The 27,447-nt window shown below is 37.5% G+C and overlaps 1 protein-coding gene across 2 annotated transcripts in view; it reads left to right on the top strand.

The window, feature by feature from the left end:
* Positions 1-27,447, top strand: part of LOC148367015 (ephrin type-A receptor 6-like) — a 97,758-nt gene that overhangs the window by 49,242 nt on the left and 21,069 nt on the right. For both annotated transcript variants that reach the window (XM_088333803.1, XM_088333804.1), the window contains 4 exons: positions 2,905-3,060; positions 6,653-7,000; positions 23,076-23,200; positions 25,875-26,037. In XM_088333803.1, the coding sequence (XP_088189929.1) occupies positions 2,905-3,060; positions 6,653-7,000; positions 23,076-23,200; positions 25,875-26,037 (792 nt within the window). The remainder of the gene's footprint in view (positions 1-2,904; positions 3,061-6,652; positions 7,001-23,075; positions 23,201-25,874; positions 26,038-27,447) is intronic.

The raw sequence follows: 27,447 nt of genomic DNA, 5'->3' as shown, positions 1-27,447 counted from the left end.
GTGTCAGGAGAGAAACCAATAGCGAGGCTGCAGGTCCGACCTAAGACTAGGCTAACAACTCTGCTAAGCCACTGCTGCGGACCCTGTATCTTGCCAACGCCAGGTCCTTTAGCCATGAAATGGATGATCTAGTGCTACAATTTGTAGGGAACTGCTACATTTGGGACGTCTCATTTTAATCATTGCGGAGATCTGGCTCCATCCAAGGACACCCGATGCTAGCCCACAGATAGCCGTCCGCTATCTCAATTGCTTTCTTACACTGAGAAAAGCCCTCCAATTCGGTTTTACTTTTGTATAATGACAATAAAACCATACATCCACATGCAATTATGTCTTGTGTGTTATTATTTGTAGATCTATATATATTTTTTTTTTTTGACGGTCGTATACTTTGAGTCAGTAACGACGTCATCTTGAGGTAAGTTTAACCCTTAGTGGGCTTTTATAAGGACGACGCTACTTCGCTGATTTTCGCTTTTCGCGGGTGACTCTGGTCCCCATTAACCACAAAAACCGAGGGATCTTTGTATAGCTATACAGAACTTTGGCCTTTCAATTGTATTTCCGACTAGCAGACTCAAGTAGCCATGAAATCAGAAGAGGTAAAAGTGAGATGTATTAGTCTGATACTTACAAAACACCATCTCCATCAACTCAGTGTTCTGAGAAAAAACAGTGTCCCCGTGGATCCTTGAAATGTCTTCAAAGGCATTATTAAGATTATTATTCTAAAAATAAGATCTTAATTTGCATTCACATGTCTTGAATACAATTTTAAAAGTCTTAAAAATGTGAACACATCATCCATCCATCCATTATCTGCACCTCTTATTTTCAGTAGGGTCGCGGGGGTGAATACATCAATAAGATTTATATTTGTTAGAATTAAAACAATTTAGTAAAAAAGTTATTGTTCATGCATCATGAAAAAATGCTTCATGGATGTCGCAGAAATGTTTTTGGGAATTGGTAGTTATCTGCCAGTTTTGACTAAGTATCCATGATGCACCATAAACATCCTTTTTATTTATAGTTTTCCATGTCTAAAACTTAGGAGAGTGCTATATTTTTTGGATGGAAAATTTTCAATTAGACCAGAATTTCCCCTAATTCGTGTTTTGTAAGTTTACTTTATGTTTTTATTTTTTAAGGACTTGGTCTTAAATTTCATTTCAAAAGTCATTAAAAAAAGTTTTAAAAGTCTTAAATTAACTTGCCCTAAGCTGTAGCAACCCTTATTTTTATTTAAAAGGCACAGGTCTTCTCCCGGTTTACCAGCCCACGTTCTTTCCTATTCATGTATATATTATATGTGTATTTTAATGTGTGTTTTTAAATGCACACAATAATTATACGACTCACAGTTGATAGACGTTTATATTATTTTCATCCTCGCACACATTCTGATTAAATGACCTGTGCCTGCCATATTAACGGTCTATTTGTCTGCCAAGATAAGTCTGGGCAAAAGAAATCAATTCACAATGGTTTTACTTTCACGTCTTATATGGAAACAGCGAAAAAAATGAATATGATAGGGAAATATCACCAAAGGTGATAAATGCGGCACTGGAAAATAAATTACGTGATGGGAAAGGAGAGAGAATGGAGGTGTTATACGTCTCAACAGAATGACCCAGAATAAATGAATCGCACATTTTTTTTTTGCATCAAACTGGTCTTAATGTCATGTCATTACTACGCTAATGATTTTTTAATATGCATGAAAATGGTCATTATGATACCAAATCTTTTGAAATATAGGTGTTTACACTATTTTTTTATACATATATAAAAAAATATAAATAACCATTGAGTAATAAACAGGTAACAGTCTTGAAAACATTTGGCTGTCAATCACTTTTTTTGCAGAGGATATCCGAAGCCATTCCAGTTTTTTGTATGTGTCGAAAACAGCCGCACGGGATGGATATTTGTGGCTCAAAGTAAAATATTCCTACAATATTCAGATGGTCCGCTATTAATTTTACATCAGACATACGAGGTCTAGCTTGCCTGCTGCACTTTTATAGACTCTGTAATAACACGTTCTGAAAGACATTGTCAACAAAAACTTTGGACTTTCTGCTGCAAAACATTGTCAGTCTCCCACTCACTTCGCCGAGTCGTAAAAGAAGAAGGTTCTCGTGGGAATTTGGGAAAAAGTTAAGAGCTGTGTTACCTTTTCAAGTGGATGGTATTTGTCGGCAGAAGTCTCATATGAATAGCCTATCCAAACTGACTCAGTGCTTCCTAAAACGTCAGGAATTTTCTACAGTGAAGTTTTTTTTATTTTTGAGATTATATTTTTCTTTATGAGATGCCAGTCTTCTAGAAGGTTGTTGGTTTATTATTTTATGTTAAAAGCAAACCAATTGGTTTCTGGTTTGAAAAAATGGTCTTCAATCGCTATGTTTGAGTAATTTACTGTGCAGCATTCATTTTAGAAAGATTCATCAACACAGGCCAGAAAGTAGTCAGCTTAATAACGTTGTTGGCTTCTGCCGTAGCTCAAGCTGTCAATGTTTTCTAGGCTGGGCAGAGTGCATTCATTGATTTCAGGGCTTTGTTGATAATTCAATCTTACACCATGCAACCAAAGGTTGAACTACACATGGCAATATCTGTGTAGAGCCAAGCAATTAAAACATTTTTCTGGCCTTATTTCTCATCATTTTACTGTTATAAGAATTTACGCCAGTCTTCAAGCACCCACTTGTATATATTTCTGCCTATTTATCAAACATTCATTTATCTTATTCTTCTCTTTTTAGTCTTTATTATGTGTTATTCCTGGAGAACCATGTTTTATCTCGTTACAGACAATGTTCACCACGTTGCTATTATGACATAACTGACAATTCTAATTCTAGCAATTTTAATCTGCTTTACCTCTTACAGCCTGTAAACCTGGATTTTTCAAGCCGTACGCTGGGAACATGAAATGCTCCCAATGTCCCCTCCACAGCGCCAGCCATGACCAGGCTGCCACTATGTGTCATTGTGAAAAAGGCTTCTACAGAGCCAATAAAGACCCTTCCACCACGGCTTGTACAAGTAGGTACACTTTAAGTAGCTGCAAAGTTAAGACTCACTGGCTAACTTTACAAGTAGGCAATAATATGATTGGAAATTAAAGATTGTCAATATGCCTATTAAGTAAAGTCATGTAAACAAGCAAGACTATCTGATTAAGGTCTCAGTCTGATTGTAAATATTGCAATCAAAATGGTTGGTTTAGTCATTTCATTTTCCGTTTACTTGTGCATGTATACACATTTGAGAAATATGCATGTTTTGCGCAAGCACGGTTTACCTCATCCAGTAGGCTTTTGTGCCCCAAATCAGTGTAGGAATTGTAGTTCTGGAATGAATTATCCACGCGAACTCAGATTTTCTCGCCAAAAAGCCTTATATGTATTAATTGATTTCTCTGGTACATTTACATTTTATCTTGAGCCCTCACAGCAAAAAATGCTGGAGGTGTTTTTGATTGAGTGACATTTTATTTTTTTATTTTGTTCATCCAGGATACAAGACTACAATGAATTCAAAATCCACGTTTTGATACAGAGAAAACGGAGGGGAAAAAAGAATTGACGGGAAAAAGCCAAAGCTTACATTGGTCTTGCCCCTCGACTGTCTAGACACTTTTTACAATAATATTTTTAAGAAACTGGATGATGATAACATAATATTAATTACATAAAATAATCACATAATATTCACATCGTTATAAAAATATACTCATATAGGGTTTACCTTCACTCAGTCACAAAAGATTTCTATGAGAAAAGCTCAAAGAAAATCAACATGTAGCTTATTATAAAATTAGATTTAAGTTTATAGATTGTAATTTTTTTGTCACACAATATTTTCCAGCATAATCACACACAGCAAAAAGAAAAGACAAATATGTATCTATGGATACATTTTTTTGTGGATGGGACAGCTGTATCCATCCATATATAGTGTAAGTCTATGCTTATGCCTAACCATGTACAATCACACCTTATAAACACATGTGACACATTGATTGGAGCTCACTTTTGGAGGGCATAGGAAAGACACATGGTACTTAGTTGAATTCGCCAGTGAGATCAATGATGTCATCTTTCATTAGAAGTCAAAAGTTATACGCGCAAGCCATTAATTTGGATTACTCCAAAATCCAATATTCAGTTTCCAATCGAATTATTGCCTGCATGTAAACATAGTAACTTTGTCTCCTCGTATTATTATAATCCCTCACCACATTTTCTTTATGTTGTTGCCTTATGCATGTATTTGACATTACTTAGATAGAAAAATATGCAAATAAAGTTCTTCATCATAGGCCTTATGTTGAAGTAGTTTTAGAAAGATCTTTAGTGGTAGAATAAAATACGATAGCTTCTGACCACCACCCACCAACTCGCCCACGCATGACACTTAAATCAGCTCCTGTTGCTTTAGCTGTATTCACTGTTGCCAAGTGAGATACTTCATCACGGAGAGAAAAAATAAATTTCTGGGTTTAATTTTAGACTGGTTGTTGCACCGAGACCTTTGTTTTATTTTAAAACGGTGGTGCAAGAACCTCCTCTGCGGATGACTATTAAAGCATTTATGTAAACACCTTCCCACTTAAAAAATGTTATGCAGTTTTCATTTTTTATGAAGAAAAAGCAATAATATTAATCATAATAAGAAATAATGATAAAAATAGATTTCATATAGAAGCCCCTATCACGACACCCAAGGTTGCTGTACACAGAATATAAAACAGTTATATCAATAAAAATAAAAGCAAAGTACTATAGAAAAAAGTGGTAAACATGTGAAGCAAGTCTAAGAAGGTGGGTTTTGAGGCTAGACTGGAAGATAGACAAAGTTGCAGAATTACAGGTGTAAGGTAGTAGTGAGATCCAGAGCTGGGGAGGAGAGCTTTCAGCTGCTCTGAGAGCTAAAAGTGTGTATTGGAACTGGTTTGATCATTTTGGTCACTGCTTGAAATCTAATAATATACATATATATCTAATACGTAAAAAAACTGTAAAATCCTGCCCGAGCCATGCTCTGGTAACCAGTTTGACTATTAACTGTGGACAGAAAGGTAGAAATAAATGAATACATAAATTGATTAATAAATCTGCAAAGCAGTGAACCAGCAATAACAGGAATGCAAAGTAAGGGGTCTCTGTATTATGGATTATATTATTTCTGTTCAATGAGGGAATATTTTTGCCTTTATTTTTACTGAAACATTGCATAAAATGGGTTGTTTTATTATACAGTGGAACCTCGGTTTTGAAACGCCTCTCAGTTCGCACAAATCGGTGCTCGACCCAAAATTTCGAGAAATTCTTGTTTTGCTGTTCGGTCAAAAAATCGGAGTTCGAACACCGGTAATGCGTGAGTCCGTAGGCTACGGTGCGATGCTGAGCGGCGCACGGGTGTAGATGGCCCCCACCCCTCGTGACCAACTTTTATCACATGCACACGTGCCTTTTTTTTTGCTTTCGCATTTGATATCGAGGAATGGAGTGTTTTAGCCCCTAACTATGCCTCCGAAGAAGGTCGGTGCAAGCAGGACAGGTGAAAAAAGAAAAGTCGTTCATACAACTATTGCCTTTAAGAAAGACACAATAGCTAAATATGAAAGGTGTGCGAGTTTCCGATCTTGCTATACATACAGCATGGCTTCTGCTGAGCACCACAAAGGTAAGAAATCCTATTCATAAATCTTTTCTTTATCCTTTTTTTTTATTTTTACACGTTCATGTTAGCGTAATGCTTCATCTGGAAGATAACGATAACGCGAACGTACGATTAGCCTGGGTTAGCTTTATGATTCAAGGTAAACATTCAGGGTTTTGGAACTGAGCCCAAAATTCAGGGTGTTGGTACGGAGCCCCCTTTCCAATGAAGCGCAAGCCACTTGTGGTGCTAAATGACTTGTAAACGACCTGATGTTTTATTTTTACACGTTCATGTTACCGTAATCTTTCATACGGAAGATTACGATAACGCGAACGTACGATTAGCATGTGTTAGCTTTATGACTACGTTGATCATTCATGCTAAACATTCAGGGTGTTGGAACAGATTAAAACGATTTTACATTATTTTTAATGGGAAAATTGATTTTCGGTGATTGAACAAATCGGTTTTCGAACAGGGTTCTGGAACGGATTATGGTCGAACCGAGGTTTCACTGTAATATTGTAATAGTGAGATATTTTTGCTAAAGGTTATGAAAGCTTCAGAATTAAAAATTCACCCCCATTTAAACTTCATCGTCCGCAGCTGGGTGGTTAGCGCGTCCACGTACCATTTCTGAGGTCATGGATTCAAATCCAGCTACCGTCCTTCCTGTGTAGAGTTTGCATGGTCTCCCTGTGCTAGCATGGGTTTCTTCCGGGCACTCCGGTTTCCTCCACCATTCCAAAAATATGCATGTCAGGTTAATTGGCCAGTTCAAATTGTCAATAAGTGTGAATGAGCGAGTGAATTGTCTGTCTCTGTGTGCCCTGCAACTGAGTGGAATCCTGTTCAGTGTGTCCCTTACTCACTGCCCGGAGATCGCTGGGATGGGCTCCAGCAACCCTTTGACCCTACTGAAGATAAGCAGTGCAGATAATGGATGGATGTCTTTTATTTCTTCCAGGACCTCCATCAGCACCCAGGAACTTGGTGTCCTTAATCAACGACACTGCCCTTTTCCTGCAGTGGATGCCCCCCAGCGACACAGGAGGTCGAAGCGACATCACCTACAATGTTTTGTGCCAACGATGCAATGGCGATGCCGGTGGTGGCACCTTGCAGTGCGAGCCTTGTGAACCTGGCCTTAGATTCATCCCACGGCCGCTAGGTTTGACCGGGATTTCCGTGGCCATACTGGATTTTGCAACACCTGCCAACTACACCTTTCTAGTGGAGGCGGTCAACGGCGTGTCCGGGTTGGGCGTGTCTGCTCGCGCCTTGATAAACGTCACTGTCAACACACACCAAGCTGGTGAGTATGGATTTTGAAAAAGTTAATTCAGATATCTCTTTATTTGATTATTCAAGTCGTCTGTTATTTTACAGGTTTCTACAAAATAATTATTATAAATCCTTTATTTGTACATTATTTAAATCAGTGGTCCGCAACCACCAGGACGCAGACCGGTATTGGACCATGGGTAATTTGGTACTAAGTCGCACAGAAAGAAAAAAATGTTACTTATTTTTCGCTTATACCATATTTTTCCATTTATAATGCACAATTTTTCCTATCCAAAAAATAACTCAAAGTTTGGGTGCACATTACTCATGAGACTTGACGGTAATACCATATTTGAGCAATGATTGATCCGTCGAAAAATATCACTTACCGTATTTGCACAACATTGGATACAACGGGAATGAAACCGAGATTGCAGCGCTGAGAGTGCCAAATTTTAACCACTGGACAACCAGGGATGTAGATAACTTGAGAGAAAAAGCTATGGAATTGAGCTCATCATCACACTATCTTTACTCACTGTACCACAGTGTTAAATACGTGGGGCCATGATTGAAATAATTTATTGTCAACATAAAGTAGAAACACAAAACATATAGATTTAATGTCCTTTAAAGTCTTTTTTCCATTTGTTTATACCTTTCGGGACTGTATCGTAACTAAAAATAGTCTCATAATGACATAAAACCAAATGCCTTTTTCAATGGCATCTACATCCCTAGTGGTCTAGTGATTACACAGTGGATTTAGGCTTATTATTATTATATTGTTGTTGTTGTTATCACTGGTTATTACTGGACTGGGCCGTGAGAATATAATCAGACATTAACCGGTCCGTTGTACAGAAAAGGTTAGAAACCACTGATCTCAATCGTCCCTCAATGATTTATTGATGAGTTTTTTAAAGAGTAAATATTATTTAACTCTGTCAGTATTGAATGTATTGTTGCTTTCATATAAAAAAAAATGTCTCCCAAATCTAAACAAAGAATAACAAAGTTGGAAATATGTCCTTTTCACACGACAGCAACAACATATATATTTTGTGCAAGGGAGACTAATGAGATTTTTTTCAATGCATACAATTAATTTTATATGTTCCTCTTTCTGCGAAAAATTATCAACGAGTTGATACAGGACAATCAGTGTGGCCAAATTATTATCATAATGAAAAAGTAGCAGCTTATAATTTATTCAACAGTAATTAATTTGGTATTTAAATTTAATTTCTGATACCACCATTTTGCATTATTAAAATTTAAGATTGAAAAAAATGCATATACTTCATTGCAGCTGAAAGCAGAACATGTTTTAAAGGTTACCAATCTAATTATGCTGTGTTGTAGAATGAAATGAAGAAAGAAAATAATAATAAAGAAAGAAAGAGAAAGATGTAGAAATAATTTAAGAAAATGAAAGAAAGGCTGAGAAAAAGAAATAGATTAAGGAAGAAAAATTAAAGAAAAACAAAGGAATGAAAAGATAAAAGAGGGATATAGAACAAAGTGAAGTAAGAAAGGGAATGGAAGAACAGATCATAAAAATTGCAGGAAGGAATTAAGAATGTAAGAAGTAAAAAGATAAAAGAAGAACACAAAGGAAGAGAAAGACAAAGAAAGAGAGAGAGCCCTTGAAGAATTGAGAAGGAAATGGACAGAAATGGAAGTAAGGAAATTTAAGAAAGGAAATGGAAGGAAGGGTAAGGAAACGGAAGGAAGGAAATGGGAGAAGGGGAAACAAATAAAAAGAAAGACAGAGAAGGAAGGAAGAAAGAAAGGGAGGAAGAAAGAACAGAGAGAGAGAGAAAAAAGTAAAATAATGAGAGTGAGAGAGAGAAAAAATTAAGAAAAAAGATAAACGGGGAGAGAGACAGAAAGAAATGAGAATGAAGGAAGGACAGAAGTAAAAAATAAATGAAAAAGGGAGAATATAAATCAAAAAGGAAAATAATCCCTAATCCATTTACTACGATGTATTAAATGTACACTCTAGCTCAACTACTGTACATTGAAAATATTTCACTAACGTGTCTGCAAATACCGGGTCATCATTTTAGCTAACAGCCAAATCCCTATAATAAATATCCGTGCTTACATCGTTTCCGTGATGTACAATCGTCATTAGCGTCGGCGGACGTTTATTTATTTGTTGTGTGTCCATGTTTGGCCTCTTGAGCTTTCTGTTTTCGTTGGCAAAGTTTTTTTGTGCTGATAATGTCAAAAGGTGAAGCACGTTTTCCCGCCGCGGCGTCGGACTTTGTCTTCATTTGCGGCTTCCCACTGATCCGAGACTGTACGCCGTGTGCGATCTTCGCTCTTGGCTTGGAATTAGGAAATTTGAACTCCATTCTGGGGAGGCAAATATAGATTGAATAATTGATGGATCAGCGGAAAATGCGGAAAAGCTGGAGAGTCGATGAATAAATTATTAAGTATACAGTATGTGTACTGGCGATTTCCTTTTGTGCCAGAAAGTCAAAGCTGAGTTTCAGTTAAATGAAAATGTGTACTGCACAGTATACGGCCTGCCTTTATGGGGTTCTTAATTCATGGAGTGGAATAAACAAAAAAACTATTTTGCATGTCCAAAGTTCAAAGTTTTTGGTACTTTGCGTTTGACGAGTTACGTCTTTAAGATGCCTGTCTTTTTTTTGGACGACATCAAATGTAATGCTGGTCTGCTATTGGTTTGCGTCACGGCATCATGAAAATATGCTATTAGCAGAACTCCCACCCACAATGCTTTCGTCTTCATTCAATTCAGAATCTTGTGTGGTTCGTAACGACTTTGCGAGTTGGCGATACTATACTGGGTTTTTTATACTTTATTTATCCCCAAGACTTGCAGTGATGCTAAAGAGAGACACAAAAACATGAGCAAGGAAACAAAGCTCGCAATTATCAAGGCACAGAATGGCTACCCATGCTATGTTGCATGGCCATAACCAATCAATGATCTGGACTACTATCACAAACAAGGAGATTGTTAAAGCAAGGCAACCTTTTAAAGGAAAGACAATCCTCGCAAGTGGAAGTTTCGGTTGCATTTTTAATCCTCCGTTGGCGTCTTCTCACTTTCTGCATTCGCCCGATACTCTAATTGACCAGCTCAAGTCCTTTCACACCAAAAATGGCATTATTCCTTTACATGTATTTATAATTTTATTTCATCATATACCTATGTATTACATAGAAGTAGTACCTACTGTACACAAAAATGTTATTTTGATATTTTGTTTTTTTATATCTGGGGTTCCAGGGGTTTGAAGCTAATTATCATAAGTTTATCATAAGTCCACTATACAGCAATTTTACTTCGCGCACATCAGAACGGGGATACACTGTATTTTTCAAACTTCTTGTTTGAAGTAATTGCGGCATAAAATATTATCAGTGGAATATATCTAGTTTGGATAGAGTTAGAGGATGATATGTTGGGATGAAAGGAAAAAACATCTGGGTAAAGTGAGCTACCTCACTGCAGGGGCTCAGATTTGATACACCTCCCCTGTGCATGGAGATGAGTTGTATCTTATCAGGATGTGGACGGATGGATTGATTGATGGATATAATGATAGATTAGGGAGGATGCTGGATGGATGTATAAATAGATTAATAAATGTTGGATGGATGGATGGCGAGATGATATATTGATAGAGGCATGGATTGATCAAGAAATTCTGATATATATACTAATGAATGGATAGATGGGATGAATAAGTGTATCGGTGGACAGAAATGTCAACAATATACATTGTGATATACAAAACTGTTTTGCCAAAAATAACCCAATCCAGCTATATATTGACCCTAAATTAATACCCATTTTTCAAGCATGACACCGTGACACCATTGTCCTGAATTTACTCTTTCTACGACAAAGGGCGATCTTTTTGACAGTTTTTTTTTATTCTTGTTGTCATGGTATGGAAAGCAGATGTCAGGTATGTATGTCTCAAACCATCCGGAGGCCACCAGACTGACAGCAGAAAGTTGGGATGCGAAATCATCTCGGGAGAGGAGAAAACGGCCCGGGGGGATGTTCCCATTAGGGTGCCGAGGAGGGATTAACTTGTCAAACTGCCTCTGCGCAATTGACATATTGCACACATGCACACACGCACACACACTTTCGGGCATTGACACCTTTAGCGCTCAGCACCTACGCTCGAGCATGTGTAGTAAGACAGCAACCGACCTGCTTGATTTAATGATATGCTGTATACCCTGTATATTTATATAGGCTACCTGGATTGTAACACTTTATTTTATTCAGTCAACCAGCTCCAATTATGATATAGGAAACCACATAAGAATTGAGTGCCATTATCTCATCTCATTATCTGCACCGCTTATCCTCAGTAGGGTCGCGGGGGTGCTGGAGCCCATCCCAGCAATCATCGGGCAGTGGGCAGGTGACACCCTGAACTGGTTGCCAGCCAGTCGCAGGACACACAGGGACAGACAACTCACTCGCTTATTCAAACCTAGGGACAATTTGGACTCTTTGGAATGTGGGAGGAAACCGAAGAGCCTGGAGGAAACCCACGCAAGCACGGGGAGAACATACAAACTCCGCACAGGAAGTCCGGTAGCTGGATTTGAACCCAAACAGGAGGTTCCCAAGACCTTAGAACTGTGCCGCACACGCGCTCACCACTGCGCCGCCGTGCTGCCCGAGTGCCATTATACTTAATATAATTAAATTTATATCTAAAGTAAAAATGAAATTTTATTTACCTTTAGTGTAACTTGGCCTGAGCTGGCTTAGTGGAGTAGTGAGTGGTGGAAGATGGGGGGAGGAGACAGCGGATCCAAATGAAAATTAATTTCAAAACTTTTGATAATCACAAGCTTTATTTCCATTGTTATCGTGTCTTTGCTTTTCCGTTTAGCATCTTTGTAAGCTTTGGGACTTGAAAGTGGATACAGTACAAAAAATACAGTATTGTATCACCGACTCGCAAAGACTTCACACAGAACACAAGATTCTGAATAGCATGACGAGATAGGCATTGTAAGAGTTCATTCAGCCAAATGCGAATTCAAATTGAAACTGATTTTAAATGTCTGTTTTCTTAGTCTAAGTAGACTTTGTTCTGTTAATCACTATCCTTAATTTTTAATGATAGTTGAGTGATTACGGCCTTCCAGCATAGCGAGGATACCGCTTCGTGATTTTTTGATAATCCATGTTTCTTTTTGATGGTTATCATGTTTTTGGTTCTCCTATAGCATCAGTCTTAGCCTTGGGACTCAAAGCAAATTAATACAATAACAAAATTTTACTATTGTATCGCCGACTTACAATGTGTTTATAAAGTACACAGTTTTATGCATTTAGTTTGGTACAAAAAAGATACAAATATTAAAATATTATTTTATAACCTGTGAGTATTTCTTGTGAATATTTATAATTTGAAAAAGTAATTTGCCCACTCCATTGTTTTATTTAGCGCTAAGCATGTTTCAGATATTAATATATAAAGGTTATCAAGAAGTTTATCACTTAACCTCACTTGACTTAAATTGACAGTTTGTAACATTTCACCAGCAGAGATTGTTGTAGCTTGAAATGGTTTCTGCATTTCAGAAGACAAACTCCTGATACCACTAGCTAAAATTCCGAAGCTTACTTCCAGATTTTCTTGCATGAGCAAGGAAAAATTTCAATCAGCAACAGAACATGAAAGCTACAACTACACACCTGGCAGGCGGATTACACCCGTAGCAATTGAAAAGAGCTGACGGCTGGAGTTTATCAGAGCTGGTGTAATTGGTCAACATTTGCGGCTAGCGGTACAAGTCATTAAAAAGGCCAGTAAATGATTACATTTGTGAAACGCTGGGACCCTAAATCACGGAACTCAGCGATATGAGTGTATAGAGAAGGAATCAGGAGAAAAAAAACTACAAGTATGACAAGCAGCAAATGTCAGGATCAGGGGGCGCAGCAACATTCGCTTTCTTAAAAAGCAGTGGAAATCAAGTGATATTGAAGGACAGAGCAAGCTTTAGTTACAAGAAGCAACTAACAATAGCTTATAATGCCGAGCCATATTCTGCAGCTACGTGGCTAAGATGAGGGTCTAGAGAAGTAAACTGTGGGGAAAAAGTCAAAAATGCTTAAATCGTGGTACTCAAAGTTCACATGTTTTTGTTTATTATCTGAATAAATGCTGTTCATTTTAAATTGAATTAAATTAAAGTTTTTCTACAACGCTTGGGGTTTGCTACATAATGCAGACCGGGGCTCTAAAGTAGCCGTGATGATTACTAGTGAGTGAGCGGTTGAAAAGAGCAAAAAAATAGATTTAGTCAAAACTAGTGTGAGCGGCTAACTCAATTGTGTTTAAAAAAAATAACCTTTATGAAATTGAACATTTGTCTTTGCTTGTTATATGAATGAATAGTTTTCTTTAAATTAATGAAGTATTTTCACACTACTAGGGGTTGATATATACTGTATAAGACAAACTGGTGCTTTAAAGGAGATGGCTAAATAGCGAGAACAACTAAAACAATCGTGCCCCTTTTGTATATTGTTACGATTCCAACCTGGTTGAAAAATTCAAACATTTCTTTTGACTTTTTTCGCATTATTAGGGTAATGGTTTCAGATGATGTGCAGCGTCTGCCGTCATTCGGACCCTGTACCGGTCCATCGTGGTGAAGAGGGAGCTGAGCCGAAAGGCAAAGCTCTCGATCTACCTGTCGATCTACGTTCCTACCCTCACCTATGGTCATGAACTTTGGGTCATGACCGAAAGAACACGATCCCGGATACAAGTGGCCGAAATGAGTTTCCTCCGCAGGGTGGCTGGGTTCTCCCTTAGAGATAAGGTGAGAAGCTCAGTCATCCGGGAGGGACTCGGTGTAGAGCCACTGTTCCTCCGCGTTGAGAGGAGCCAGTTGAGGTGGCTCGGGCATCTAATAAGGATGCCTCCTGGACGCCTCCCTCGGGAGGTGTTCCGGGCATGTCCCACCGGCAGGAGGCCCCGGGGGCGACCCAGGACACGTTGGAGAGACGATGTCTCTCGGCTGGCTTGGGAACGCCTTGGGGTCCCGTCGGATGAGCTGGAGGAGGTGGCTGGGGATAGGGACATCCTGGCTTCCCTTTTAACGCTGCTGCCCCCGCGATCAGACCTTGGATAAGCGGAAGACAATGGATGGATGGATGGATGGTTTCAGATGATAGCGGAAGACTTGTATAAAGAAAGTGCATGAACAATGGTTTGGACGCATTCAACTGTGAACTGCACTCTGCTCTAAATATACCTCTGTTATTGCTCAGCAAAGCGTTTTTCAAGCTATATCACGCCCTTAAATATCACCGCAATGCCGAGTGGCTCACAACGGCAGAAGCGGTGGCTTCAAGTCCTAAATTATAGATTCAAACAAATCATATCCTCAATTAAAAACATGAATCAGTGTTTCTCTCAAGTGGTTTTTAGATTAAAAATTACACTGGATGAATCTTTAAAGCAGCAGGATGAATGGGACTACAAAATGAAAACAACAGACATACAGTGGTGACAATAGTTGTCAACCAGTAATGGTTCAAGTTAGAATGATGAGAGAGGCATGTAAATATCTTCATGACAATGAGAGACATGCATTGGCATTGTGGGAGATAGTTTAGCCAATAGCATATTGGCATTTTAATCATGCCGTGACGTAAACCAATAGCAGACTAGAATTCTTCATAACAGTCCCAATGTGTGTTCCCTCTCTCTATTTCTTTGTTATCGCAAATTTTGTTTCCATATATCATGTTTTTGCGCCTCCCTTTAGCATTACTGCAAGTGTTGGGACCCATAGCAAAAAATACAGTTCTAAAAACTCAACCTTGTATTGCTGACTCGCAAAGTCTTTACGAATAACAGGACAAGGACAAGAAAGGCATTGTGGGAGGTGGTTTCGCTAACAGCATGTTGTCATTTTCATGATGCCGAGACGCAACCCAATAGGAGACCAGCATTTGAAATGACGACCAATTGCAAAAAGGTGTCTTTGAGACGTAATTCAACATACGCACGAGTGTGCAAAAAATATTTTTTATCCTGTCATAATGCCTTAAAAGTGGGCTGAAAATAATTTTAATTCACGCCGTAGGGCAGGGATGCCGTATCCCAGACGTCTACTTTATATATTTTCAATTTTACAAATACATCTTTTTTTTTCATTCAGCCTCATTGTTGAGGTATACCTTGGATGACAATTACTTGTGGTGAACAATTTTTTTCTTCACTGTAAATAAGAATATCAAAATAGATGAAAGGCTTGGTTCATTACATCCACAGTGTCCCATACATAATCAATGTAATGTCATTTTAAACGTGGCCAAGATTTCAACTAACGAGGTCATGCATGTTTTACTTTTTTTCCCCTCCCAGTGTAATTTGTTGTCCTTATTCTGAGGATTTTCTCATGGCTTTTTGCTTTCCTCTAGTGGGCTTGCTTGTGTTTTCATCAAGGTTCCTTTTGGGAATAAGGCCGACATCTATAAATATGCCTGCATGCTGTAGAGATCCAAACCCATGGGACATCTTCACAGCTCTCCGAGCTCCGTGCTTTGCGACTTCTTCCTTTTCTAGCTCTTGTCCTTTGCTCATACTGTAACTATTATTACCTCTATATGCTATGTGAAGGTTACCATACTGTGTATCCGCATTTTTCTTTTTTTAAAGTGACAGTCCAGACGCTCCCCTACATACGACCATTCGACTTCCGCAAAACGGTAGATCCGAACATTTTTTTCGGGATGTCGAAAAATATCTGGACATTGCTGTAAGATTTGGGATTGTGTGCAGTTTTTTTCTGAGTAGAGGACAGTACTATAGTGCTTCTCTCCGCCGCGTGGCGCTGTGAGAGGTCACCCACCATCCGCCCCGAAGGAGAAATCCAGCTTCTACTTCATAGTTCATGTGTAAACACACTGAACTTTTATTTTTTTATTGTTTAATATCTCATGCATCCATTCGATATGGTTGTTGTGAAGTGTAAAGAAAAACCGAGCCATTTCTTTTGAAATGAATTGGAATAAGAAAGCTTGATGTGTTTGAAAAAACGGTTGGATAGCTGTTTTTGTCCACTTTTTACTACGGAGGTGGAAGCCGCCTAACTCTTCCAAAAGAAAGTTAAACTTAACTTTATCTTTATAGTTAAGTCATGTATATCTGTGATGCCCTTAATCACAAGGCGTCTCAAAGGGCTCCACAGACCACAGAATGTCAACGCCTAATGCGTAGCTTTGTTTTTCAGTACTATGCTTTATCATTCAGCCTGCTTTTAAACGTTTTAGAGCATATTATTTTATTAAAAGTGTATTTTTCAGTTTCAAAACAATACAGGTTACTTATACAAGCCTTGAACATACTTATATAAACCTTAAACATACATTCCATACAAAATATAGCACTGAAGTAACTTACGAACAAATTCAACTTACGAACAATCATTACAGATACTTAACATGTAAATTTCAGCCAGCAAGATGACATAAAAGCTGGTGTTAATCTCTGCGAATGACAACAAAAAAATAAGAGAGCAGAGCAGAGAAACCTCTAAAATCAGGCAGGATATGCAACCCTCGAAGACTGGAATGTCCAGGCCTGAGCTGGATTCACCCCGAGCTGCTAAAAGGAGCAGAAATCTGGAGTTGGTCAGAGCTGGTCTAGACGACCAACTTAAGCAGCTTGTAGGAGAAGCCGTTAAAAGCGTGTGACACTGGAGAACAAAACGAGCTTTATTTACGCGGAGCAGCCAACAGTAGACAAGTGGCTAACATGAGTGGTTGTCGAAGGAAACATGGAAAAAAAAAAAGTTTAACATGCCTTAATAACGGGAGTTAGCAATCATTTTGCTTATTATTTAGATTGTGTTTTATTTATATTAATGAAGTTTTTTTGCACCGCTATGGGTCACTATACAATAAACACTGGTTCTTTAAAGGAGCCATGCTGAATAGTGGTAAAAAATAAACGATAGTGTCTATTTGCATACTGCTGTGATTACAGCGCATTTAAAAGTAGTTATTTCTTGTAAAATTGGCTTCCCGAGGGAGGCCCCCAGGCCTGTTTAGCATGATATTTTTACCTAATTCCCCCCCTAAAATTTATAGTATGCTTTCATAATTGTTTTGTGCAAATGAACCAGTTTTTTTTTCCATTTTTCTTTCAATTCAATTAACAGTTTTTAAAAAAAAAATCCCATTTCTGATTTTTTTAAATACAAAACAGGATAAGAATCCCCTCTTGAGCAAATTTTGAGCATGATTTTTTTCACATGAATATGTTTCCAGAAGGGTTTTGGGAAAATTTGACAGTTTTTAATCAATTATGTTTATTTAATGTATTTACACTTTTTTTTAAGAATCCCACTTCTGTGTTGTTGTTTTTTGTACAAAATAAGGTGAGGCCACTCTTGAGCCAGTTTTTATACATAATTCAAACAAAATAAATATATTTTATGAGTGTTTTTGTTCAAAATTAGCCATTTTTAAGTATTCTATCAGACTGACTTTTGATCCATTTCTTTTTTAAATTTTTTGTTTGTTTTCATCAAATAATCCCATTTCTGTGTGTTTTTTTTCTCTAAATAAAATATTTGGCCACTAAAACATAGTTTTATCCAACTCAAACGCTTTTACTTAGCAATGCATAACAGAAAACACATGTTTACGCTCTACTAATTCTATAAACATATCATTACAATTCAATAGAATTATAATTATTTTATAATTCTCTTATTATCCATACAATCTTGCACTATTGAAACAACACGCCGGGCATATTTATTTTAGCTCCGACTCAAGTTTTGCAGCAGTCAGCATCAAACTTCTTCAGCATTCCTCGCCCGTCGTCCTCCCCTGCTCGATTTTTGCTTAAAAATAGCTGCAGCCGTGTATCCGCTGAACTGTGAAGCGTTGCGTCGGGGTGAGATGCTGCTTGCAGAAAAAAAAAACGTTTTTGGTGACAAGATGTGAAGCAGCGTCCACACCCCACCGCCTGCAACTCGAGTGTGATTTTTGGCTTTTGCCCTTCTGCGTCGTTTCCGTCTGCAGGAGATGATGACTGTTTAAAGGTGTCATCAATTTGTATTCCAGTGATAACCTCAACTTGTTTAGCAAGGTGGCAATTGGATTATAAGTTTTAGTGGGGGTTTAATGAGTAATTGATGGAAAATATGTGCTTCAATCTATGAAATTTTATACATGAATTCTGGCAACTCTGTTTAGCACATTTTGCATTGACTCTTTGTGAAGTCCAGAATCTTGTGTGTTTCCTAAACTGTATTTATTAGCAATGGGTCCCAGGACATCTAGGGAGAAGCAAAAACATGATGACAATGGAAAAGAAGCTTTTGATCATCAAGAAGCCACATAGACCGTTACCCCAGCTACCAATCGGTAATCTATACCAGTCATTTTCAACCACTGTGTCGCAACAGACTAGTGTGCCCTGAGAGATCGTCAGGTGTGCCGTGAGAAATTATCCAATGTCACTTTTTAAAATAACAATTTTTATAAAACATTTATGAATAATTTTCTGCAAATATTACGTCATTGTCAAGTGTCTGTGCTGTAAAAACTGGTGGTATTATAAATTATATTGTAATTAAACATACTGTTCGGTGTCATTTTATAGCATTTTTGGTTAGTGGTGTGTCGCAACATTTTTCCAATGTAAAAACATGCCCTGGCTCAAAAAAGGTTGAAAAACACTGGTCTATAAGATTGTTAGGAATAAGGACACGATTAAAGCAACAAAGTTTACTTAGGGCATTACAATCCTCGCAAGCGGAAGTTTTAAAATCAGTCTGCATTTACATAATAACTTCAGTCCACCAGCTCAAGTCACATCGCACCAAGGGTAACTGAAATTAAATTTTTCTTTAAAAGTATATTTATACATGGTAATATTTTGTTTGTTTGCTTATTTATTTATTTTGTTTCCGATAGAAGCTGTTAGGTATGTACCAATGGCTCTTTCGTGTGTGTGTGCGTGTGTGTGTGTGTGTGTGTGTGTGTGTGTGTGTGTGTGTGTGTGTTTATTTTTTGGATTCATGAAAACTTTTTGAAGATGCTTCAGATGCTCTGAAAGCACCTTTTGAGTCCACTTCAATCGACGAATATCTGATGTTCTCTTCTTTGGACCTTTTTGCAGACTACAGTCAATGTTCTTGCTTTAGATGTCTTCTTTATTGTTTTTCCCCATCTGTATTGACCTCTGTATGCACTTTCTTGCATAGTTTTAATATCAAATATTTACTTGGGTCAAATGGTCACTGGAAAACATATTGTTCATAGAAGTGAAAAATATCCAATTTGCCCAAAATTAAACATGTTCCCTTATATAAAGCCCCCCACCAAAAAAAAAAAAAAAAATCTTTATTGGACAACATAGATCAACGTCATTGTCATTTGAATTTTAAATCATTCAGCTCATCCGGTTTACCTTGGGAGCAATTTTTAACGTGCGACAGTTTTGCACAAATGAAAAATTCATAATTTATAACTGAACGAATTTGCATATAAGGACTTCATATCATTATTATTCGTTCGTTTCTCAGCTTCTGTTGACACATTTAAATCATTTCTTCAACACATTCAAGTAATACACCATATTAAAACACTACATTTTTTTCTAAAGGCCATGGATCAAAATAGTCACTTATTTTTTCTGGAACAAATTACCTTCAAACCCATTTTTCAATGGCATTTAATATAGATAATAATTTTAGTTTAAAAACATTACCGTGCAAAATAACATATACAATAACGCTCATTTTAAGTATGCCATGATAAAATATTATGTGCTGTATTATATTTAATTAGATTTTATTGTACTTTATTTACCAGTATTATATTTTAATGTATTTTATCATTTTTTTTATTATAAGTTTATACTACACTTTATTTAATTTCATTTGATTACATTAGAATATATTGCATTGTTTTATATTTTAGCATAATATATTTCAGGATATTTTGTTGTATTTTATATTTTATGTTTGTCAAGACCAGAACAGGAAGAGGACCCAGATGCGTAACGTTTACTCAAAAGTTTATTGAGATATAGAGGATAAACAAACGCCAGCAATCCCGTGCGCGCTGGACAAGGGAAACATGCCGTTCACGGGATCGGAGCGTGCTCGGAATGCGGAAGTGGATCCCCTGGAGCGGGAGATCGTAGCGTGGTCAAACGGGAAAAACGTGTTGATACCCCGAGCTGGGGATCAGAGCGTGTTCGGTGGTCAAGAACGGGTCGTTAGCCGGGACGGTAGATCAGAACGTGGTCGGTGGTCAAAAACAGGTCGTTAGCCGGGACGGGAGATCAGAACGCGGTCAGTGGTCCCAAAGGGTCGTAGCCGGAGACAAATGGGAAATCAGGAACGGACGAGTGGTATACGGATGAAAAAACGGGACCAATGGGAGCAAGGATCAAGGTGCTTACCTTGCGTAAGCAGAGGTTCGCTGATGGACTGACAAAGGGCGAGTGAGAGCACTGAGCTTAAAAAGGAGGGGGAACCAATCAGGTAACCAGTAGCAGCTGGCACCAAACGAGCGGGCACAGGTGAGTGGAATGAGTAATCATGACAATGTTTGTCATGTTTATTTCATTTACATTGTATTGTATAATTTGTTATAATACTTTTTATATTTCTCAATGTTGTATACTTTGTATTTTAGCATATTTCTGTTATTGCTGCCCAACTGACTATACGGTTAAGGCCCAATTATGTTTCACATAGGGCCTGATATTTTTTGTGTGCCTTAATAATAGTATCACAATTTCAGAACCGCATCTTGCATTTCTTTGGGTTGTCCATGTAGCATTCAAATTGGTTTGATGATCTGAAACCGGTGTCAGTAATAAAATTGCATAAAACAAAGATGTCAGGAAAAAGGCAAATACGTTTTTCATGGCAATGTAATTTAAGATGTAGTTCAATAAGTAACTAGTACATAATATAATATGTTATTTTATAATTAATATAATTATAATATATTTTATTAGATTTTATGATGGTACATTATATTATGAAAGGGGGGAATGCACCTGGGTTGGATGGTTGTACTGCTGAATGCCTGAAAAAACGCTTAGCTATGATTGACTGGTTAGTACGCTTGTTGAATGTATGCTTTTTAAGTGGTGTGGTTCCTGTTTATTGGTGTAGTGCATGTGTATGGAAGAGTCTTGATTAAGAGAGTGAGAGAAAGAACGAATGAGGTGGTGATGGAGGAGCAGAGTGGTTTCAGGAAAGGAAGAGGATGTGTGGATCAGGTGTTTGCAGTACGACAGGTGTGTGAGAAATATTTTGCAAAAGGTAAGGATGTTTATTTGACTTTCATGGACTTGGAAAAGGCGTATGACAGAGTTGATAGAGAGGCGTTGTGGCAAGTGATGGTGATGTATGGAGTGGGTAGAAAGTTGTTGGAAGCATTGAAGAGTTTTTATATGAACAGCAGAGCATGTGTAAGAGTAGGGAGTGAGACAAGTGAGTGGTTCCCTGTGTTGACTGGTGTGAGACAGGGGTGTGTAATGTCACCATGGCTGTTAAATGTGTACATGGATGGTGTGGTGAGAGAGGTCGTAAACAAGTCATAAGCCAGGTAGAGATGGACAACAGTGCAACAGTGTGGCAAGTAAGTCAGTTGTTGTTTGCAGATGACTCTGATTTCCTGATTCTGAGGAAACATTGAGAAGGTTGGTAACGGAGTTTGGAAGAGTATGTGAGAGACGTAAGTTATGTGTCAATGTTGAGAAGAGTAAGGTGATGAAGTGTTTACGTGATGGATTGGGCATGATGTTAGAAATCAGGTTGTGTGGACGGGTGCTGGAAGAAGTTTAAAGCTTTAGGTACCTGGGTTGTGATGTGGCTGCAGTTGGTGGAATGGAGTGCGAGGTATTGCACAGAGTGAATCAAGGAAGCAAGGTTTTGGGTGCTCTGAGGAGAGTGATGAACAACAAGAGTATGAGTATGGATGTTAAGAGGGGAGTGTATGAGAGCGTGATTGTGCCGACTGTGTTGTATGGTGCAGTGACTGGGAGCCTGAACGCAGATTTAAGAAGGAAATTGAATGTTTTTGAGATGAAGTGTTTGGGGACTATGTTAGGAGTGACAAGATTGGATAAATTGAGAAATGAAATTGTGAGAGATAGAACTGGAGTAGTCGTGGAACTGGGCAAGCGTGTTGATAAGAGAGTACTCGGTTGGTTTGGACACATGGAGAGGATGGATGAGGAGCGGATGTTGAAGAGGATCTACAGAGCAGAAGTCAATGGAAGGAGACCAAGAGGAAGGCTGCAATTGACGTGGATGGATGGTGTTATGAGTGCACTGCAGGAAAGAGGTCTAAATATAATGGAAGCTAGAGTTCTTGTTGGTGATAGAAAGGAGTGGAGAGGTGTTGTGAAAGGTTAGTGGGATTGTGGACGCGTTTTTAAGGATGGACTGGGCACTCGTATTATGCGTCAGGGGTAAACCAGTGAAAGCTGTCGGGCCCTGCTGTTGAACAAAAGAGTGTGTTGTGTCACCCTGACCCGAGTGACATGGCCGCTTTCTGGTGTCCCGTTTCATCTGGAGGGACGAAAGCATGATCAACTTAGGTGCCAAGGTGCATAACTTGTTTGGGTGTTTGGGCAATTGGGTTGGCCATGGTCCCAAAAATGTTGTGTGTGTTTTTTTGCTATTTTTCTCCCTTTTATTTTCTTTGTTATTGTATGTGTTTGTCTTGCTGTCGGTCACCCCTCTTGAGGGATATGACCATGGTAGATCGATAGATAGATCGATAGATAGATCGATAGATAGATAGATAGATAGATAGATATTACATTATATATTTTAACATGTTTTCAAGTAAAATGAAAAAACATTGTGTTTCCTCTTTTAATAGATATTCCCTAAAAATGCTTACTGGTCTTTTTGCAGTGTGCTGTGCAGTATGCTGACTTCATTGATTTTTCGCTGAGTGTGAAAAAGAGTGTACATCACCAACTAACACAACTCAGACTTAAGGATTCATTATTTAGTAGGTAAGAGTAACTCGTGTCATTTCCACTGTCCTTTTGTGTTCTCAGGTCCTGCTCTGGTGGGCGTGATCAAAAAGGACTGGTCCTCTGATAATAGCATTGCGCTCTCCTGGACTGAAGAGGAGCATCCGCCCTTAGATATTATTGACTATGAAGTCAAATATTATGAAAAGGTGATTCAATTTATTGTCTCATTTTATAGTGTTAAAATTAGGGATAAGTGATCATTATTTAGGCTGATGGTTATCGAACCGATTAAGGTTGAGATTAAGGTTGTTTGTCCGATAGAAAAAAAGGCCCGATAATTACTGTACCTCCGGATGTAAGGTGCACCAAAAAAAAAAAAAAAAATTGGTGTGAATTACACCTTACAACTCGGTGCACCTTATATACCGTAAAATACTGTGGATAAGGTTACAAATGCATACCTTGTTACTACACAAGGATTTACGGTATCCTACCAGATCCGTGCAAAGATCGATCAATCGAAAAACTATGCTGACCAAAATTGCAAAACTCTGTATGCAATGATAAGCGAACCCAGGTCGCGGCAGTAAAAACGCCATAATTCAACTAGTAGACTACTAATTACACAAATGAACTTTCTCATTACATCTACATATATTTTATATAATACTGTATCTCATTGTTACACTATATTTTATCCACGGTGCCAGAAACAAATGTTAGAGAATGGAGCAAACAGAAAGTTGTCCTGAAATATCTAAATAAATGTAAAATCCAATTCATCATCAGATACACCAAAGAGGTTTTTCCCTCGTCCTGCTTTTTTCCGTTAATTTATATCTTTCAGGATGACTTTCTGTTTTCTCTAACATTCATTTCTGACAACGTGTAAAAATAGTTGAATAATGAGATCAAATTGAATGCCTTTTCGTATGTAATTTTTGTCACTGGTGGTCTATTGGTTAGGCTCCGGCAGTTGACAATATTTTCAACTTATTAATTTTTGCACGTAATTTTTGCGGGTAAAATAAAACCTTGTGTATAAGAGGATACCCGAACTGTGTCATCTTCAAGTAAAAAAACCGCATTATATACGAATAAATACGGTAAGTCTTGATCGATTTATTGAAAAAGTCAAGCTTTAGCCTCTCCAAAACTTACTTTTGTAGAAATTTTAACTAAGAACTAAAAACTTAAAAACCTAAAATTTGCCTGTAATTTGCAGGTGCTCCTAATAGAAATTACGTACTCAAATTATTATAAGTTAATAAATAGAAGGAAAATTTTTTTTATCGGTAATCGGTATTGATCTCCAGGAACAGGATAAGAACGATTAAGATATTTATTTTAGCTAAGACCATTAATTATCATTATCATTAATTATCAGAGCACTTGTATAATGTTCATAAGGGATGTACGATATTTTCACATCATGAACTTTCTAAGCCAAGGCATATGTGCCATTTATGATTGGGGCCCTTAATTTGTGGTTTATTTTTATATTATGAACAAATCCAGTTTTTGATTATTGGTGTTAGTTACTTGAAGAAGGATTTGTATCGGTTTTTGGCACAGTTATCGTGCATCTCTAGACAAAAATGTGTACATCAAATGTAACATCCAAAAAAATCTTCACTGATTGTAAAGTTGTAGTATTGAAATCTGTCATTGCATTTTTAATCATGGTTTTATGATTTTTTTTTTTCATTTAAACCATTTAGATTTTTTTGGTAATTTACATATCCTTCCTCTCCTAATTAATGCACTTATTCATTTATTTTAGTGTAATTATTTACTTCTTGATATACATATCCATTCTTATTCGGTCTCTACATTTTGTCAAGTAGTGTTTTTTATTTTGCAGTTAGGATAAGGCCTTTAGTTTTATCAGTACTCGCCAAACCCAGTCTTGACAAAGAACTGGTGTGAATTAGGTCATTTTCCACTGCGTCTAAAATTGTTGTCATAGCCCGCCCTCCTCTTATAAAAGTAATTGCCAACCATTCTGACTGTACATTTGTAAATTAAACTGTTAATTTGTGTCCTGATTATTCTGTAGTAAAAACTTCAACATAACTGCTCAGCTCGAGTGTTTGTTTTACCCGTCTCAAAACCCAGGTAGAATAGTAGAAAGAATAGTAATTCCTCTTCACATGCTACTCTCTTAGGACAACCAAAGCAGGTGTGCTCAAAAACGGATGATATTAAACTCGTTCAGTGCCATAACGTATAAATATGTTTTCAGAAGCATTGTCCATGACCAAAACAGAAAAATAGGTTGTTTTTGTTTGTTGTTTTTTAAACTAATATAAAGGGTTTGGCGCCGATCATCAGTAAGTAGTGAGCCTTAAGAAAGTATGATAAATCACCACTACATTGCAGGAATGGTTTGTTCAGATCTTAGTTTATACATCAAGGGAGCCCCCACTTCTTAGTGTTGCCTTCTGTATCCCGCAATTGAAGTGTGTAGGTGTCCCCATATGGCGTGTATATGCATAGTGAAGCAGTGTGGTCAGAGTTAATAAATATTATAGATAATCCCATTTGAGAGAAACGTCTGGCATTGAATGAGTTAATGACAAAACTCAGGAACAAAATAACAAACAAGTGGTCTTAAATAATGTAAGAAAGTGTCCATACCAGAAACAAGAAACAAAAACCAATCCTGGAACATTACTGTCAATGACTCAACCACCTGTGCTGTCTATCACACTCAATATAAAGGGCTAGAATAATAAAGAAGTACAGGTGTGAAGATAAATTAGGTGAATGTGTGCCGTCTACAGTCACTCCCCCCAGGCTGCCACCCTCAAGAGGGGAAATTAGTGTGTTTTATCCTGACATCTCTTTTCTATGTTTTTTTTACTTCTATTATTTTAGGAACAAGAGCAACTGAGCTACTCATCGACACGGACGAAGGACCCGAGCGTGGTTGTGACGGGACTCCGACCTTCCACTGTCTACGTTTTCCACGTGCGCGCTCGGACGAATGCCGGCTACACGGCTTACAGCTCCAACTTTGAGTTTTCCACCACAGCTGAAGGTTTATACCATCAACAAATACTTTAACTCTCTAAGCGCAATTTTTTAGAATGGATCAGCGAAAGTTGTCAGCGCTTTCTCAGGCGTGATCCATTACATAAGAATTATGTTCTGGCCAGGCAGATATACTTGATATCGTTTTTAATACCTACAAAATGCTCTCCTAATTCTAGAGCACACTATTCAATGATGCAAGACTTCCTTCAGAGTCTTATGTAATGTTTCTTGTATAGGGAAACACTCCTACGGAGTTATGTAAATCTGGAATAGGAGATTTTTGGCAGGAGGTGTACAAAATAGAACGGTCAACATCATTAATGTTTTGTTGTATTCATTTATTTATTCATTCATTTATTTTTTCCTTTTTATTTTATTTTAAGTATTTATCCATTCAATTATTCGCTTATTTGTTTGTTTGTTCATTTATTTATGTATTCATTTTTTTATTATTTTACATATTAACCTATTCATTTGTTCATCTATTTGTTCATTGATTCATTAGGTTTCAATTTAACTTATTCATTCATTAATGTATTTTAGGTATTTGTCCATTCAATTATTTGGTTAAATTTGTTTCTTTAATTTATTTGTTGATTCAGTCATTAATTTACTGGTATTCATTTGTCTATCTTACATAATTAAATATTTCTTTGTTTCTTTTTGCATTTATTTATTTGTTTCTTGATTGATTCATTTATTTATTTTATGTATTGTCCATTATTTTTTCATTTGTTTATTTATTCATTTGTTCATTTATTTTACATATTTACGCATTTTTTGTTCAATAATTCTTTTGTATTCATTTTTCAAAGCATGATTACCTATTTATAATTTCTTCATTTACTTACTTACCGTATTTTCCGCACTCTAAGGCGCACCTAAAAGTCTTAATTATTTTCAAAAGCTGACCATGCGCCTTATAATACAGTGCGCCTTATATATGGATCAATATTAAGTCGCAAAGTCTTGCAACTAATGCAAAGCAGCCGCCGACTAGATTTTCCCCCGAACGCGAAGTAGTACGCGGTGTATGCTGGGATTTATATATTGACGTTTCATTGGCTAACCAATGTGTCAATCATCATTTGAATTGATCACTATTGGCTAAAGTTATTCGGAGGTAAAGGGCGCGGATCCTTTTTATCATTTACAGGCTCCCATAGGCTAAAGGGGCAAAACAAAGCCTGCAATTGGCCGAAAGGATGTGTCAATCATCAGTTGAATCGATCACTTGGCTAAAGTTGTTCGGTGGTAAAGAGGGCGGATCCTTTTTATAATTTATAGGCTAGCATAGGCTAAAGGGGCAAAACAAAGCCTGCGATTGGCCGAAAAAGATGAATGTGAATAGCATGTTGGGTTGACGGCATAGAGAAAACAGTATTTTACTATTCTGTACTGCATTTGTAAATAT

This window comes from Urocampus carinirostris, chromosome 4 (assembly GCF_059441175.1).
Source record: "Urocampus carinirostris isolate Australia breed hairy pipefish chromosome 4, RoL_Ucar_1.0, whole genome shotgun sequence".
Taxonomy (NCBI): Eukaryota; Metazoa; Chordata; class Actinopteri; order Syngnathiformes; family Syngnathidae; genus Urocampus; species Urocampus carinirostris.
The sequence above is the reverse complement of the archived record's forward strand: the minus strand, read 5'-3'. Positions and strand labels throughout refer to the sequence as shown.